Below are 13,408 nucleotides of genomic sequence, written 5' to 3'. Positions count from 1 at the left end.
AAAAGATCATTTTACAACAATACTTTACAACAATACAACAATACTTTACGGGGGGGGGGGGGTTTCTAACCTAACACGCCTTCGGGTGGGGTGTGCTGGTATATTTTTATTTTCCGTCCATATTTATTAAGAAAAATTTATCAAATTTATCAAGAAAAAGGTTTATTTATCAAAGTTTTATTATTGAATGTTTACCTCCTGTCTTGTAGTTTACTTCAGATGCTAAGAAATAAATAATTAATTATTTAATTTTGCTTCAAAATCTATTAAGATTGCTTTTTCTTATATGTGTGTGCTTTAAAATAATTTCAAATAAAATATTTTTTTTATAAAAATAGTCATATACCTCCACATTGACTTTGTCCAAAATCACCACCATTCTGTTTAATTTTCAACATAAAATGAGAATCACCACCAGCCTTCTCAAGAGGTGTTCTTCCTGATTATAAACATTTTATTTTAATAATGAATCTTGTGATTTTTACCAAATTTAAAATGTATATAAAATCATTTCTCGTATTCATTCGAATCCAGTGGATAGAAACCGGTTCTCATCAATACGAAAAAACTATGTCTAGAATCGTATTATATCCAGTTTTCTACGAATATAGAAATGTACAATCATAAGATTAAAACTAGTTTTTTTAGCCGGCGCCTTCGGCACCTTGGGGCTAAAAAACTAGTTTTAATCTTATAATTGTACATTCTAAATCCACAGAAAGCCGTTTATAATACGATACGAGAAATAACTATTCTCGTATTCATTCGAATCCGGTGGACAGGAACCGGTTCTCATGAATACAAAAAAACTATGTCTAGCATCATATTATATCCAGTTTTCTACTAATATAGAAATGTACAATCATAAGATTAAAACCAGTTTTTTAGCCGGTGCCTCCGGCACCTTGGGGCTAAAAAAACTAGTTTTAATCTTATAATTGTACATTCTATATCCGCGGAAAGCCGTTTATAATACGATACGAGAAATAAATATTATTGTATTAATAAATTTCACCTTCTTCATCTTGTATGTTTATATCTTCTTTGTAAACCATTACCACAGTATCAAATAAGTTGATACATTGGGAAAGATACTTTCTACAATCCTCTGAAATATATTATAGAAAATTTTATAGTTTTTACATTTTAACCCTTACAGATAGGGGAGGGGGTAGGGGGGTTATATTGACCCCCCCCTCTAGTTTTTTCAATGTCATTTTTTTTGTAGTTAAGATAGAGAGTTGTGACTTCATGACTTTTTAAGTTTAGTAATTATACGTTGGCAAGAGTTGATTTTATTAGGATATCTGGTCTCTGTTGGTCGTGGTGTCCGGTCAAAGTCAGTTGGGTAGCACCAAAATTTAAAAAAAATTCTAAATAAATCTTAATTTATACATTATGACTTTTGTGAATAAGGTAGAAACCTAAAATTTTTTTTGGTGAATACTGAGATATTAATGATCTAATGAGAAAAGTGGTGTTATGACCGTTTGACCGCACCCTGACCGACTTTATAACCGATTTTTGTCCGGCTTTTCCTACAGACATATAGCATGAATATCGTGGCTTCTATTACAGCTAGAGACCTATAATTTTTTTTGGTAAATCCTTGAGCAATAATAAACAGATAAAATATTAATTGGCACCGCCAACCGACGTTTTACTGCCGTAACCGCCGAAAATAGCGGTTTCTGTTGTTTGCCGTTTTTCGGCGATGATCAGAAAAAGTAATTTTTTTGTTATGAAAAATTAAACTTCGTCCTAAAATTTGGTCATCCTAGCTACAAAATTGGCCGCTCTACAGCTGTTCTAAAATTTAGCGGCTGGCGGCTAAAAAGCGGCTAAGGAGCGACCTGACTGTTATGACAAGAAAAAGAAATTTTCTCTAAAAATACACATGAACCACCAGAAAAAAAATTTTACGTCTCTATCTGTAACAAAAGCCGAGATAGAGGGGGAAATTGGGGCCCGATCTGTAAGGGTTAAGCATGCTTAAATGTTGTAATCTGCATCATTTGGTTGGCCAACCAACCTATATTTATTAGTGCATTTTTCCAGGTAGTAAGGGAGGCTACAATGGATCAAATAAAAGGGGCCAGTTGAAAGTGATCATGAAAGATTTAGCAAGATTTTGGAGACTTAGGCTACTTTTGCATTTAATACTGAAATTGTTATGATCCTAGCAGACAAAAATCTATAAAAATAATAAACACAATTTCTAGCAGACAAAATTATTTATGTCTAATAAAATTATTATGGCTGGTTCTAAAAATATTTTTTCCAAGAAAATATCATTTCATGTATTGAAACTCTACTGTGATATTTATGTAATAAACAATCTAAGGACCCTAATCTGTTAACTTGAATCTAGGTGGCAGATAATACTATAGGGGAAGGGATGACAAAGTTCTAAGGGCGATTTTTCTATTGATTAATTAAAGAAAGTTTTCTACATTGTGATGCACTGGTAACCTAATTTTATCCTGGATGAGTAAAAGGGGTTATAAAGATACATGAAAATGGTACATACCGCTGATTTGTCAACTGAATGACATGAATAATTAGTTGAGGGTTTATTGTCTACTGAATGTTACTTAAAGTGAGGCTGCAAGAAATACACCGCTCTTACTTCTGTTAGAATTCCGTTAATCAAAAGGCTATATCTGCTCAAAAACCAATCACAGTTGTGATGGTTTTAGAGTTAATTCATGGGAGTGTTTTAAGCCATTTCCTGCATAGAATCTAAAAGCGCATCTAATATTCTATAATACATAATAGAACAATAGCTGTTAATCAGAAGCTTGGTATCTTGGTAACCACTGAGCTGATTAGGTTCTACTCTACAGGGAATATACTTACTGGTCCTGTAGTGATTTTAAGCTATTTTCTTGTATACAAGAACAATTAATTACATCACTATGGGGCGAATTTGAGAAATTTTAGATAAATTTTTAGATAAAATCTCAAATACATATTTCACAAAAGACTTTGGTGATCTTTAGAAGCTTGAGGTCAACCAATTTTATAAATGTACTTGTTATTGTACATGTTTAGGTTGACATGTGGAAAAAAAGGTAGAACTGGGCTTTAAGATCGATTCTATATTTATAGGAGTTGGACTTTCCATGAACTATGAGGGAAGCATGTAGGTAACAAATCCACAATGTAGCAAATTTAAATCAACTATTACCTCGAACAATAGGATGTATACGATTACAATCTCTAATTGATCTGCATACATCAATTGTTGTATGAAAAGCTGTCAAAATTTTCACATCATTCCTAAATAATTTTATAATGATTCAAAGTTTTTTATTGGCAGTTTTCTAATTTAAAATTTATTTTCTGTGCAATAACTGCTTGCAATATTTTATTATATATAATTAGCTGTGTAAATCATATTTTCCCTGTAAAATGACTGTCATAGCTTTACTGACAAATAAATGGACTAAATAATGTTTAAATTGGATGTTAATTTTCAAAATGATAGATTGAGTAGCTTTGCTAAAAAAAAATATAAACTTGCCCTGTTTTTGTCCACATTTTGTGTTTTGGTCTGCATCTTGAAATAATTTTCTCTGCCCAATCAAATTTGTTATCTGGTTTCTCATAATTGGTGCTGGCACTGTTGATAATTTCATGGAGAGTAGATACAACTAATAATATGAGTATTTTTGTAGACGTAAAATGGAAAAGCTTTTTTGTAATGAAATTTTACATTTTCAAGCTTTATATTTGGCTAATGTTAGTTTACAAAGTCAAGATAGATTTATATTTTAAGATATCATACAGAGCAGCTAGTCAAATATATAAATCTTGGAATTCCCCTGTTTGCACACATAAATTTTAAATCGATACAAGGTGTTTTTCCTCAAATCTACAAGGTGTTTCAATAAACTGCGTTTTCCAGATTTTGAAATGAACCAGAAGGAGCATGAAAAAAATAATTATAGCTCCATATTCTCTGTAAAAATGTACATACCATTTACCTGAGTTTTTTTTAGATATCTCTAAAAATGCGGCTGTAGTGAAAGGTAAATGTATGGTTAAAATGATGATCTTAAATCTGTGGCTTGGCTTTAGTACTCCGGCAAAGTAAAGCGTGACAGATTTAGAGATGTCAAAAACGTCAAAAATCATGTAAAATCATGAAAATTTCTTGTTTCTTGACGTTAGAGATCCATATGAAACTTAAAAACTCATTTTGGACTATAGACTATGGACTGAAAACCCAGGCTGAATCTTCATGCCATTTCTAAAAAGGTATAAAACATCGTTTTAGCCCAACTGTGGTCCAATTAAAGGCCTCCGTGTCAAAGGGTAGCTTGAAAGTTGGATGAATTTTGATCCTGTGGTTACTCACGTTTCTAAGGAAATGGGGCCTCCCGGCAGCCGATCTTCATTCAATGGACTTTTGGGCCTGGGGCTACTTTGAAGCATGCATTGATACATGTGCCCATGCCACAAAGACCTCCCTCATTGCCACTATCAAGGAGAACTTTGTCAGCTTGGACAGGTACATTTTGACCTGGGCATGCCAGCAGTTGAGGAGGCGGGTAGAGGCGGTGATTGATGCTGGCGGTGATTTTATTCAATGATCTAATAGTCATATACCTATTTTGCTTCCCAGTTTTTAAAATTTAATAAAATCTTTAAAATTGACGATTTTATGTTCATTTGTTTGCAATTTAGAAAAAGTCTGGTTATATGTGGCGCACCCTGTATAATCATTTTTTTCATACTCCTACTGGTTGTTTCCCAAAACCGGAAAATGCAGGGTTTTTTTAAAACACCTTGTAGTTTTCACCATAAATATAATATAAATTACAAGAAACTCTAAAGGATATGGCAAACAATCCATTTAATTATTTTCAATACCACCCTAAAGGATGCAAACATTTTGTGTGGTAAATTTATATTTTAATTTATATCAGGGAATGATTTCCAAATTAAACATTCAGATGTTATTTTATTTTTTAGCTGTAGCTGTAAATAAGAATACTTTCCTAGTGACTCTGGTTTGTTTTCCAAAAGATTACATACACTGTCATTTCTAAATAATAAATTTTATAGTGAAGTAAAATATATGTTGTCTGTTCTGTATATCCAATATTATATATATATATATATTACAGCTACAGCTACACTGACTCTACCCTATTTAAAAAGTTGGATATGTTCAAAGAAAATTATTTAATTTATAATGTTATTGTCTATAAAAAAAATGTGGGATTTTTGCTTTTGGTTGGGGTCAATATAATAATAAATTAATAATACTTAAAGAAACTAGTTTTAAAATATCTTTCTGATTAAAGTAAAACTTTGAATATACTTAACCCATTAGTGCCGAACCGGGTTTTAAAACCCGGTGCCAGAAAATGTAAAAAAAACGGTTTCCAGCTTCATAATTGCATCATTCTCAGTATGAATCCCCCCTCTACTACCCTGGCTTTCATTTCCCCCTGGAGCAGGCAGTTTTGCTTACCTCCGTTTGCCGGTATAGATCAACAAAGTTTGAAAATAATGACAATTCAAAATACCCCATCTAACTTTTTTGTTTTTATAGTAAAGTTGCTGATTTTTTTCGTTAAATCTAAAGTTTATTGACAAGTACATCTATTTATGAATTTGTTTTATTTAAATTATTATTTTTATATGATTTTTTTATCGTTTTTTTACGCCCTATATAGGCCCGGTTCGGCATTTCCATTTTGAGTCTGAAATTTTTATTACCCGGTTTCACTAATAGATCTTTTTTGACAACAACAACAAAACAGGGTTTTTTTACCCGAAATCGCCGGCTAAACACGAAATTTGAAATAAATTGCTTCGTATTATACTTGTAGCTCTTTAGATTACATGAGGTTGTGTAGTTTTCAATTACGGATCGTATCAAAGTTCTAAAAAGTGTTCATCTCACTTTTGGCGTTCAAAAATTACATTTTTCGATTTTTGGTCAAAATAACCGGGTTTATACAGGTCAACCGGGTTTTAAAACTGGGGGAAAGCACCAAAAACGGGTGTTAATGCCTGGTTGGTATTTATGGCCAAGCCGAACCGTGTTTTTTTGCAACTTTCCTGTGCACGCCACTAGAGCAAAACAAAAAAATACAAATTCCGTTTTGACCATTATAAAGCTTCCCTGAAACTTACAGCTCGATCGGCCCATAAAAGTGGTGCTCGTCACTAATGGGTTAATAATACTCGAGTGTTATTCAAATACCATAAAATCAAAAATAATAATAATTCTCCATATTTTTTTACCATTTTAAAGTTGGTTCTGTTCAATTTACTAATTTTTAAGAAATAGGTATAATATTAGGTAAAAATTAATGATTTTTTAAATAAGAAATTTTACTCATATCACTCTAAATGACATCTTCTACCTTCTAGTTTTCTGGATGTTGGTTAATACGTTAAAGATAAAACAAGTATGCAAAATAGTTTTTGGAAAATTTTGATAAAGTGAATAAAATTCTATTGCAACCAAAAATATTAAAAATTAAAAACAAATCTTCCTTATAAAATAGAAAAATCTTTTTATTTTTAGTCAATTGCAATCTGAAGTTTTTTTTTTGTAGTTCAGAAAAAGATATACATATACCCCATTTTTGGGTTAGCCATAATTATGACATTAAATGTGTACATTATAAATGAAATGTACAAATTGGAATCATAGATTATATTTGATCTAGAAATTATACAGCAAATATTTTGGCAGCTCAGTAATAAAACTTTTTGATGACAATTTTTCAAATGTGTGAATATTACAGAAAATGATTACCCTGATTTTTCAATTTTTTCTGTGAGGTGGGCAATTTCTGTTTTATTCATGTTTTCTTGGACTTCAACAAATCCTGTTTCCCTGTGAGTTTGAACAATTGCCAGCGAAATAGCTGAAATGATGAAACCAAAAAGAAGAAGACCTAAACATGGAAATAAGCTTCATACTGAAAGGGCTAGCACTAAGTTATTTTGTCAAAAATATAACAAAAATGAATAGATATTCGTTGTAACTTTATACTTCTACTGTTTCAAAATAGTTTAAAGATGAGTTAAAATAAGCATAAATTTTAATTTAATTTTAATCGACATTAGGAAGTAACAATAAGAATTGAATTCTCCATCATTTTTTAGTGAAAAAAAAATTATTTCTTATATTCAAATATTTATTTATCACAATACTTTTATATATTTTTAAATTTTCAGCTTAAAGAGTGTTTTGCTTTGATTATATTGTTACTGTAAGAATTTTAACCTCACCTTAATAAATTCCCCTCCCCCACCAAAACAATTTTTTTTTTAAATCTTGCATTTCTTGTTGTGCCAACCAACAGCCATTTATCCTACCTGCGGCTATGTCAACAATTCTTCTTTTTTCAAGAAATCTAAGCAAGATAACTCTGAAGATTATTCATAAAATTTTAACACAAGTCGCACACTATTTTTTACGCAATTAGAATGAGAGGCATAAAATTTACAATTAACATATCTCAAAATATCAAACTGGTAGTAATCTTAAATTTGCTCTAACTTCCCAAACTGGAATGGTTAGGGGGTTTTGCTTGCACTTGATGTAGTTGCCAAAAAAAGTATTACTTGGAAAGGTTGAAATGATATGAAGTTTTGGAGGGTGTTAAAACAAATATATACCTTTTCAGATTTTCCATTCTAGAGGTGACAATATTTTCTTCTAAATAGGAAAAAAATGTGAAATGATTTGATTCCTAAGAGAAATAGATAGCAACAATATTCAAAGATCTAGAGTTACAAAACAAGAAATTTTAGCATAAGAATTTAGCAAGACTCACACCCTTAAGACTTTTGAAGCTAGAAGAATATTTTTTTCAGAAAAAAGTATTATTGACATAAGTAAGGTTAGGTAAGAATGGCTATTTGGTAGCTATGCAAGATAAGGCATTTTTTCTTGACATTGTAGGTTCTTTGCTGAAAAAGCAGATTAGTTTTCGAACTAACCTGTAGTTCTTTCTAGTGGTTCCAGAGTATTTTCATTTCTTTCAAGAAACAAGAAATTGATCCAACATGTCTTGAACATCAAGTATTGAATAAATTCAACACTTGATATCCCAAGACATGTGGCAATTGTCACCAATACAATCTTCTGAAAAGACAGTAACTTTCTGGCTCTCTCTGCACAGTTCCACCTATCAACAAAAAATCTAATTCTAAATTTAGGATATTAGAAAAGGTAAAATAAATCAAATGTATTTAATCAACTAAATGTCCAGGTAAATTTAGGTAATCTTCTATACATTTATATACTAGAAAAGTAAGCCCTTTTGCAAGATATATATTTCTATCCTTAATTTAAAATTAAAAGTAAAGTAATCTAATAGTTAAATAATAAATTTTAACTGTATGAGGTCAGGATACACATTTTGATATCATCTATGAGTCATGATGTATGTCAACATATATATACATGTAAGGCCATTTATAATAAAATTTTAGAAGCTTACCACAAATCAGGTTCAACAAAAGGAAAAACTTCTTGCCAATTCAGGATTTGCAGGACCACAACTACTACAATCAGAATGAAAACAACAAATTTGTTGTACATTCTGGACAGGACGATGTTGTTAGGATCTTCAGCCAACTTGAATGTAGGAACAGGCATGAAAACAGTTGAACGGTCAGAAAGAGAAGTTTGGTGTCTAGAGTGTTTATTGTACCACAGAGCCAGTGAAGGAATGGTGAACACAAACAAGCATATACAGGATGTTGATATAAGAACCCCATACTTCCAACTGAGACTGAATACTATGATGCTAATCAACATAGCCAATCTAAATAAAGAACAAGATATAATGCTATTGTAATTTCTCCCATAATAATTTCCAGAAGTACTCTTTGTTGAACCAGATTCATTTTCAATTCAAACTTAGATTATTATTAAACCTACTTGCATTCTTGAAGAAAAAGAAAAATTTTATTAAACACTAAATGTGAAGAAGTGGTATTTATTTGTTTCAATATGATCAATTTTTTGTAAAAGCATATTTCTACAAAATAATAAAATGGTATATATAACCATAATTAAAAGATTGCAAATTATCCACATAATTTTATTTATTTCAATAATTGTTTTTGTCTTACATTTAATTTGTTTATAGATATTTTTCTTTATTACAAATAATCAATGAAATCAAATACTTATTTTATTTTACAGCAAAATGCTTTGAAAGCTGAGAATTTTTATAAATATTAAAAATGATAGTGATAAAATATCCATTGGACTTTTATATAGGTAATTATAAGCAAGGGGAAAAAACTTTTTGAAACCTTTAAAAACATTTAAATACAATAAAATAATAGATCTGACCTTGCAATGATATCAACAGAGCTTCTCACCATCAAGACAAGCTTGTCCAACAACTTAGGCTCTCTCTGAGTCACATTTATCTTGAAACTGCTAAGGCCCCACAAGATGCTGATGAAGGAGGTTGTTATACTCACCAGCTCCACTGTGTAATCATCGTCTTTCATGAATTCAAATTGTGATGGTGCAGTGTAGAAGAACTTGTACAGTAGAACTCCAGACTGAAGGAAAAACTGTAAAGTTGCCTCAGTACTAGTTTCATACACCTACAATTTATGAAAATAAATGAAAAATTATCATAGTTGGGGGAGGGGGGGGGGCGTCGAACGCCCCCCCATCCGGTTTTTTCTATCTCATTTTCTGTGTGTGAAAGATAAAGAGCCCAAACTGCTTGACTTTTTAAGTATGGGTATGACACATAACAAAGAGTTGAAATTTTTTGAATATATCCATTCTGGCGGGCACAGGATGCCAGCAAACCTGGCAGGGTCATCCAGGTAAAGAGCAAAAATATTTTTTTGACTAAAACAAAGCATTTTATCATAGCAAAATACTAAAAAATCCTCTAGTAGTACATCCTTATATGAAATACTTAAGTCACTTTCAGGTTCCAGGTATGATCCTGCAGGTCCTGATCCTCCAGGTCTCCAGAAATCTTTAAAAGGCTCCTGTGGCCGCATTTTTTGACTTAGAGACTTCAAATTTTAAACTTAAGCTTTTCTTACATGTCTACATAACGTAATAAAATTTAATGAAGATCTGCCGCCGTTTTCCCGCTGACTGCGGCGGCTGGCAGCTGCCAAGTACAGCTGCGGCCGATGAAATTTATATTTTGATATTTCTCATGTAAAATTTACATAAAGATGAACATTTTCTGGAAAAAAAATTTCTTCTAGCTTCAAAAATAAGAAAATTACAGCCGTTTGAAATTGTTAAGTAAAAAAAGACCTAAAAACAAAGGTTGTTAAATAAAAGGGTGAAGGAAGCAAAAATTGACTTAGACTTATAAAAGGTCGGAATTTCATTATCAAACAGGGGACTTGCACAAAAAAATTAGCCCTCTAGCTCTAATAAGAACTGAGATAATAAGGGGGGGCGTTGAATGCCCCCCCCCCCCCAACTGATTAAGGTGCGGCAAGGGGCCAGACTGTAAAGGGTTATAAGGACCATCGCCATAAAAACACATTTTAACCCTTTACAGTCGGGCCCCTTGCCGCACCTTAATCGGTGGGGGGGGGGGGGGGGGGCGTTCAACGCCCCCCCTAATTATCTCAGTTCCTATTAGAGCTAGAGGGCTAAATTTTTTGTGCAAGTCCCCTGTTTGATAATGAATTTCCGACCTTTTATAAGTCTAAGTCAATTTTCGCTTCCTTCACCCTTTTATTTAACAACCTTTGTTTTTAGGTCTTTTTTTATTTAAAAATTTCAAACGGCTGTAATTTTCTTATTTTTGAAGCTAGAAGAAAAATTTTTTCCCAGAAAATGTTTTTTTTATGTAAATTTTACATACGGATCTTCATGAAATTTTAATACGTTATGTAGACATGTAAGAAAAGCTTAAGTTTAAAATTTGAAGTCTCTAAGTCAAAAATTGAGGCCACAGGAGCCTTTTAAAGATTTCTGGAGACCTGGAGGATCAGGACCTGCAGGATCATACCTTGAACCTGAAAGTGACTTGAACACCTGTATTTTATATAAAGATGTACTACTAGAGGATTTTTTAGTATTTTGGTATGATAAAATGCTTTGTTTTAGTCAAAAAAATATTTTTGCTCTTTACCTGGATGACCATGCCAGGTTTGCTGGCATCCTGTGCCCGCCAGGATGGAGATATTCAAAAAATTCCAACTCTCAGTTGTGTGTCATACCCATACTTAAAAAGTCAAGCAGTTTGGGCTCTTTATCTTTCACACACAGAAAATGAGATAGAAAAAACCGGATGGGGGGGCGTTCAACGCCCCCCCCCCCCGACCGTTAAGGGTTAATAGCCCTTAATCTTATAATCAGAGTTTTTTTTTTTTTTTAAAGGAGTGTGTATGTAAAAATCTCATCATATTAACTAAGCACCTTTCACTATAATAATCAACAAAAAACATCAACCAAAATATTGAGTATTTATGCCTTGATTTTGTGGTATTTTGGGAGGGAAAACTGAAAAAAAAACAAGAAAAATCTAAACATTTTTATGTATTAAAATGTATCTAGGTATATTTAACTTGTTGGCATTATCCTCTTAGGAATTTTTTTCTTCAATTTTATCCTCCAAAGTCAAGAAATTATATTTTCATTTTATGTAGAACTGATATAATTCTAGTACTTGGAAGAGCTAATCTCCTATTTAGAATTATTTTGTTCACAGGAAGAAATTTCATAGATTATTCTAAAAGCTTCAAAATCTCACTTTTCGCTCTTGATATCTTTTCTTCTGGTCATCATCATGTGGATTCAAGAAACAACATAATCCCTTAGTAATTAAATATTATTAGAATGAAACAAGGATGACAACATCCATAAAAGCGAAGCACTGAAATGGGAGGACAAACAAACTTTAATACTTGTAGAGTGAAAGAACTGAATAATCAGAATATAAATGTATATAATTGAAACAAATTATAAGTAAATTTGTTGAAAAAATTTGTAAGTACAGTTTATTGGTTCAGCTGTTTGTGAGTCATTAGGAACACAAAGACAGACAATCATCCTGGTACCTTTATGCAGTAAGACCCTCAAAGAAGTATTTTTAAGGTTTAGAGCCCTCATTTCCTAATGTATCATCAAAATTAACATATATCCGTGTTCTCTGTACATTTCCACACAAGCATAAATAAAAATTTTAATTTGAAAAATTGACAGAGAAAAATATTTTTTTTGTTTCTCATAATTTTTTGATGGATATTTTATGTTGTTTATATCAAGTTACGATATATGCACGGCTGAAATGTAAACAATTTTTACAACATGTAATTTGATTGCCCTGGGCCAAAACAAAAACTTAATCTGTTAATGGACTTTCATGATTATTTTGTATGGATGTTTTCTAGTTATAAAAGTTCAGCCAAAAGTTCAAATTCTGGCAGCCAGTTAAAATGAGCACCATGTTACAAAAAGATTTTAACTTAAAACCTAAATTTTTTATCACCCTAATAGATACTTTTTTGGGGTTCTTGCTATATAAATACAATCCATTTTTACATATTTACCTTGTACACCATCACTGGCTGATAAGCAAATGCCATCAGAAGCTTCTTGCTATTCCATGTTTTCTCCAACACAAGGTCCAGAATGAGTGATATACTTGGGAGAAGTAGTATGATCACTAAAAATAGATACAAATCAAAAAATTGTCAAAAAAAGTTTTAACTTGGACAAATATACTTCATAAAAAAATACGCCAATTTATCTAGCACCTGATGCAATAAATCCAATGGAATTCATCTGTTCTTGTCCAAACTTTGTATATCTGTATGTGTAGTTGGCTACAGCTGTATGTCAAGTTAACAATCAAGATAATTAAGAAATCTTATTTTGTTGTGTCACTTTTGTTTAATCAACTTATTTGCTCCTGCATTACTCTATGGTTTTATTTATTGAGGGTTTTATCTATAAACATAATTTTATAATGTAAGTATAAATTGACTATTGTCAGTATCAAAATAAATATTATATATAAGATTCTGAAAATTTTTAGGGTATTTAACCCATTAGTGACAATTCTACTTCCCGTGATCCGATTTTTGTGAAATTTTCAGGGTTTCTTAGTTTTTATCAAACTTAAACAAGTCTCAAAATAAGTTTTTTGATAATATGTAAGACAAAAAAGTTTTTTTTTTGTTCAGTACTGCACGATTCGGATTGAACACTACTGCATGACACTAAAAATTGAAACACAATTGCACAAATAAACCATAATTATTCAGGGGATGGGGGAGGTGGGGGAAGGGGAATATTATGCTAAGATAAGTTGGCTTATATATATCTCCAGAGGCATCTTGATCACACATTGGGGGGGGGGGGGGGTATGTATAAAGTAGAACAAAAAATAAGCTGCTTCATTTCTAATCAATTTTC

General features: G+C 31.7%; 1 protein-coding gene and 1 long non-coding RNA gene across 2 annotated transcripts; both read right to left on the bottom strand.

Moving 5' to 3' along the window:
- Positions 1–195: 195 nt before the first annotated feature.
- LOC145307641 (uncharacterized) lies at positions 196–1,107 on the bottom strand. Its single transcript, XR_013875539.1, has 3 exons — positions 1,016–1,107; positions 347–439; positions 196–222 (listed from the first exon to the last, which is right to left on the bottom strand). It is a non-coding gene; the product is annotated as an uncharacterized LOC145307641 (long non-coding RNA).
- A 1,612-nt stretch (positions 1,108–2,719) lies between these two features.
- Positions 2,720–12,806, bottom strand: LOC145306948 (uncharacterized). Its single transcript, XM_080149287.1, has 11 exons — positions 12,748–12,806; positions 12,541–12,656; positions 11,742–11,804; positions 9,344–9,606; positions 8,481–8,807; positions 7,978–8,165; positions 7,654–7,693; positions 7,351–7,388; positions 6,785–6,926; positions 5,003–5,053; positions 2,720–2,762 (listed from the first exon to the last, which is right to left on the bottom strand). The coding sequence occupies exons 1-11, from the start codon at positions 12,773–12,775 to the stop codon at positions 2,720–2,722; spliced, it is 1,299 nt and encodes a 432-aa protein (XP_080005413.1). The 5' UTR covers positions 12,776–12,806.
- Between the last annotated feature and the right edge of the window lie 602 nt (positions 12,807–13,408).

This window comes from Acartia tonsa, chromosome 15, assembly GCF_053477335.1.
Source record: "Acartia tonsa isolate MP-2025a chromosome 15, ASM5347733v1, whole genome shotgun sequence".
Taxonomy (NCBI): Eukaryota; Metazoa; Arthropoda; class Copepoda; order Calanoida; family Acartiidae; genus Acartia; species Acartia tonsa.
Note: the sequence above shows the minus strand (reverse complement) of the source record. Positions and strands in the feature narration are given on the sequence as shown.

Excerpts from the sequence above, each read along its gene's own strand:
- LOC145306948 (XM_080149287.1), bottom strand. The coding sequence starts at position 12,775 with ATGAATTCCATTGGATTTATTGCATCAG. Across the intron at positions 11,805-12,540 it reads AGCCAGTGATGGTGTACAAG|GGATTATGTTGTTTCTTGAA; the intron begins GTAAATATGTAA and ends TTAATTACTAAG. Across the intron at positions 8,166-8,480 it reads TTTGTTGAACCTGATTTGTG|GTGGAACTGTGCAGAGAGAG; the intron begins GTAAGCTTCTAA and ends TTTTGTTGATAG.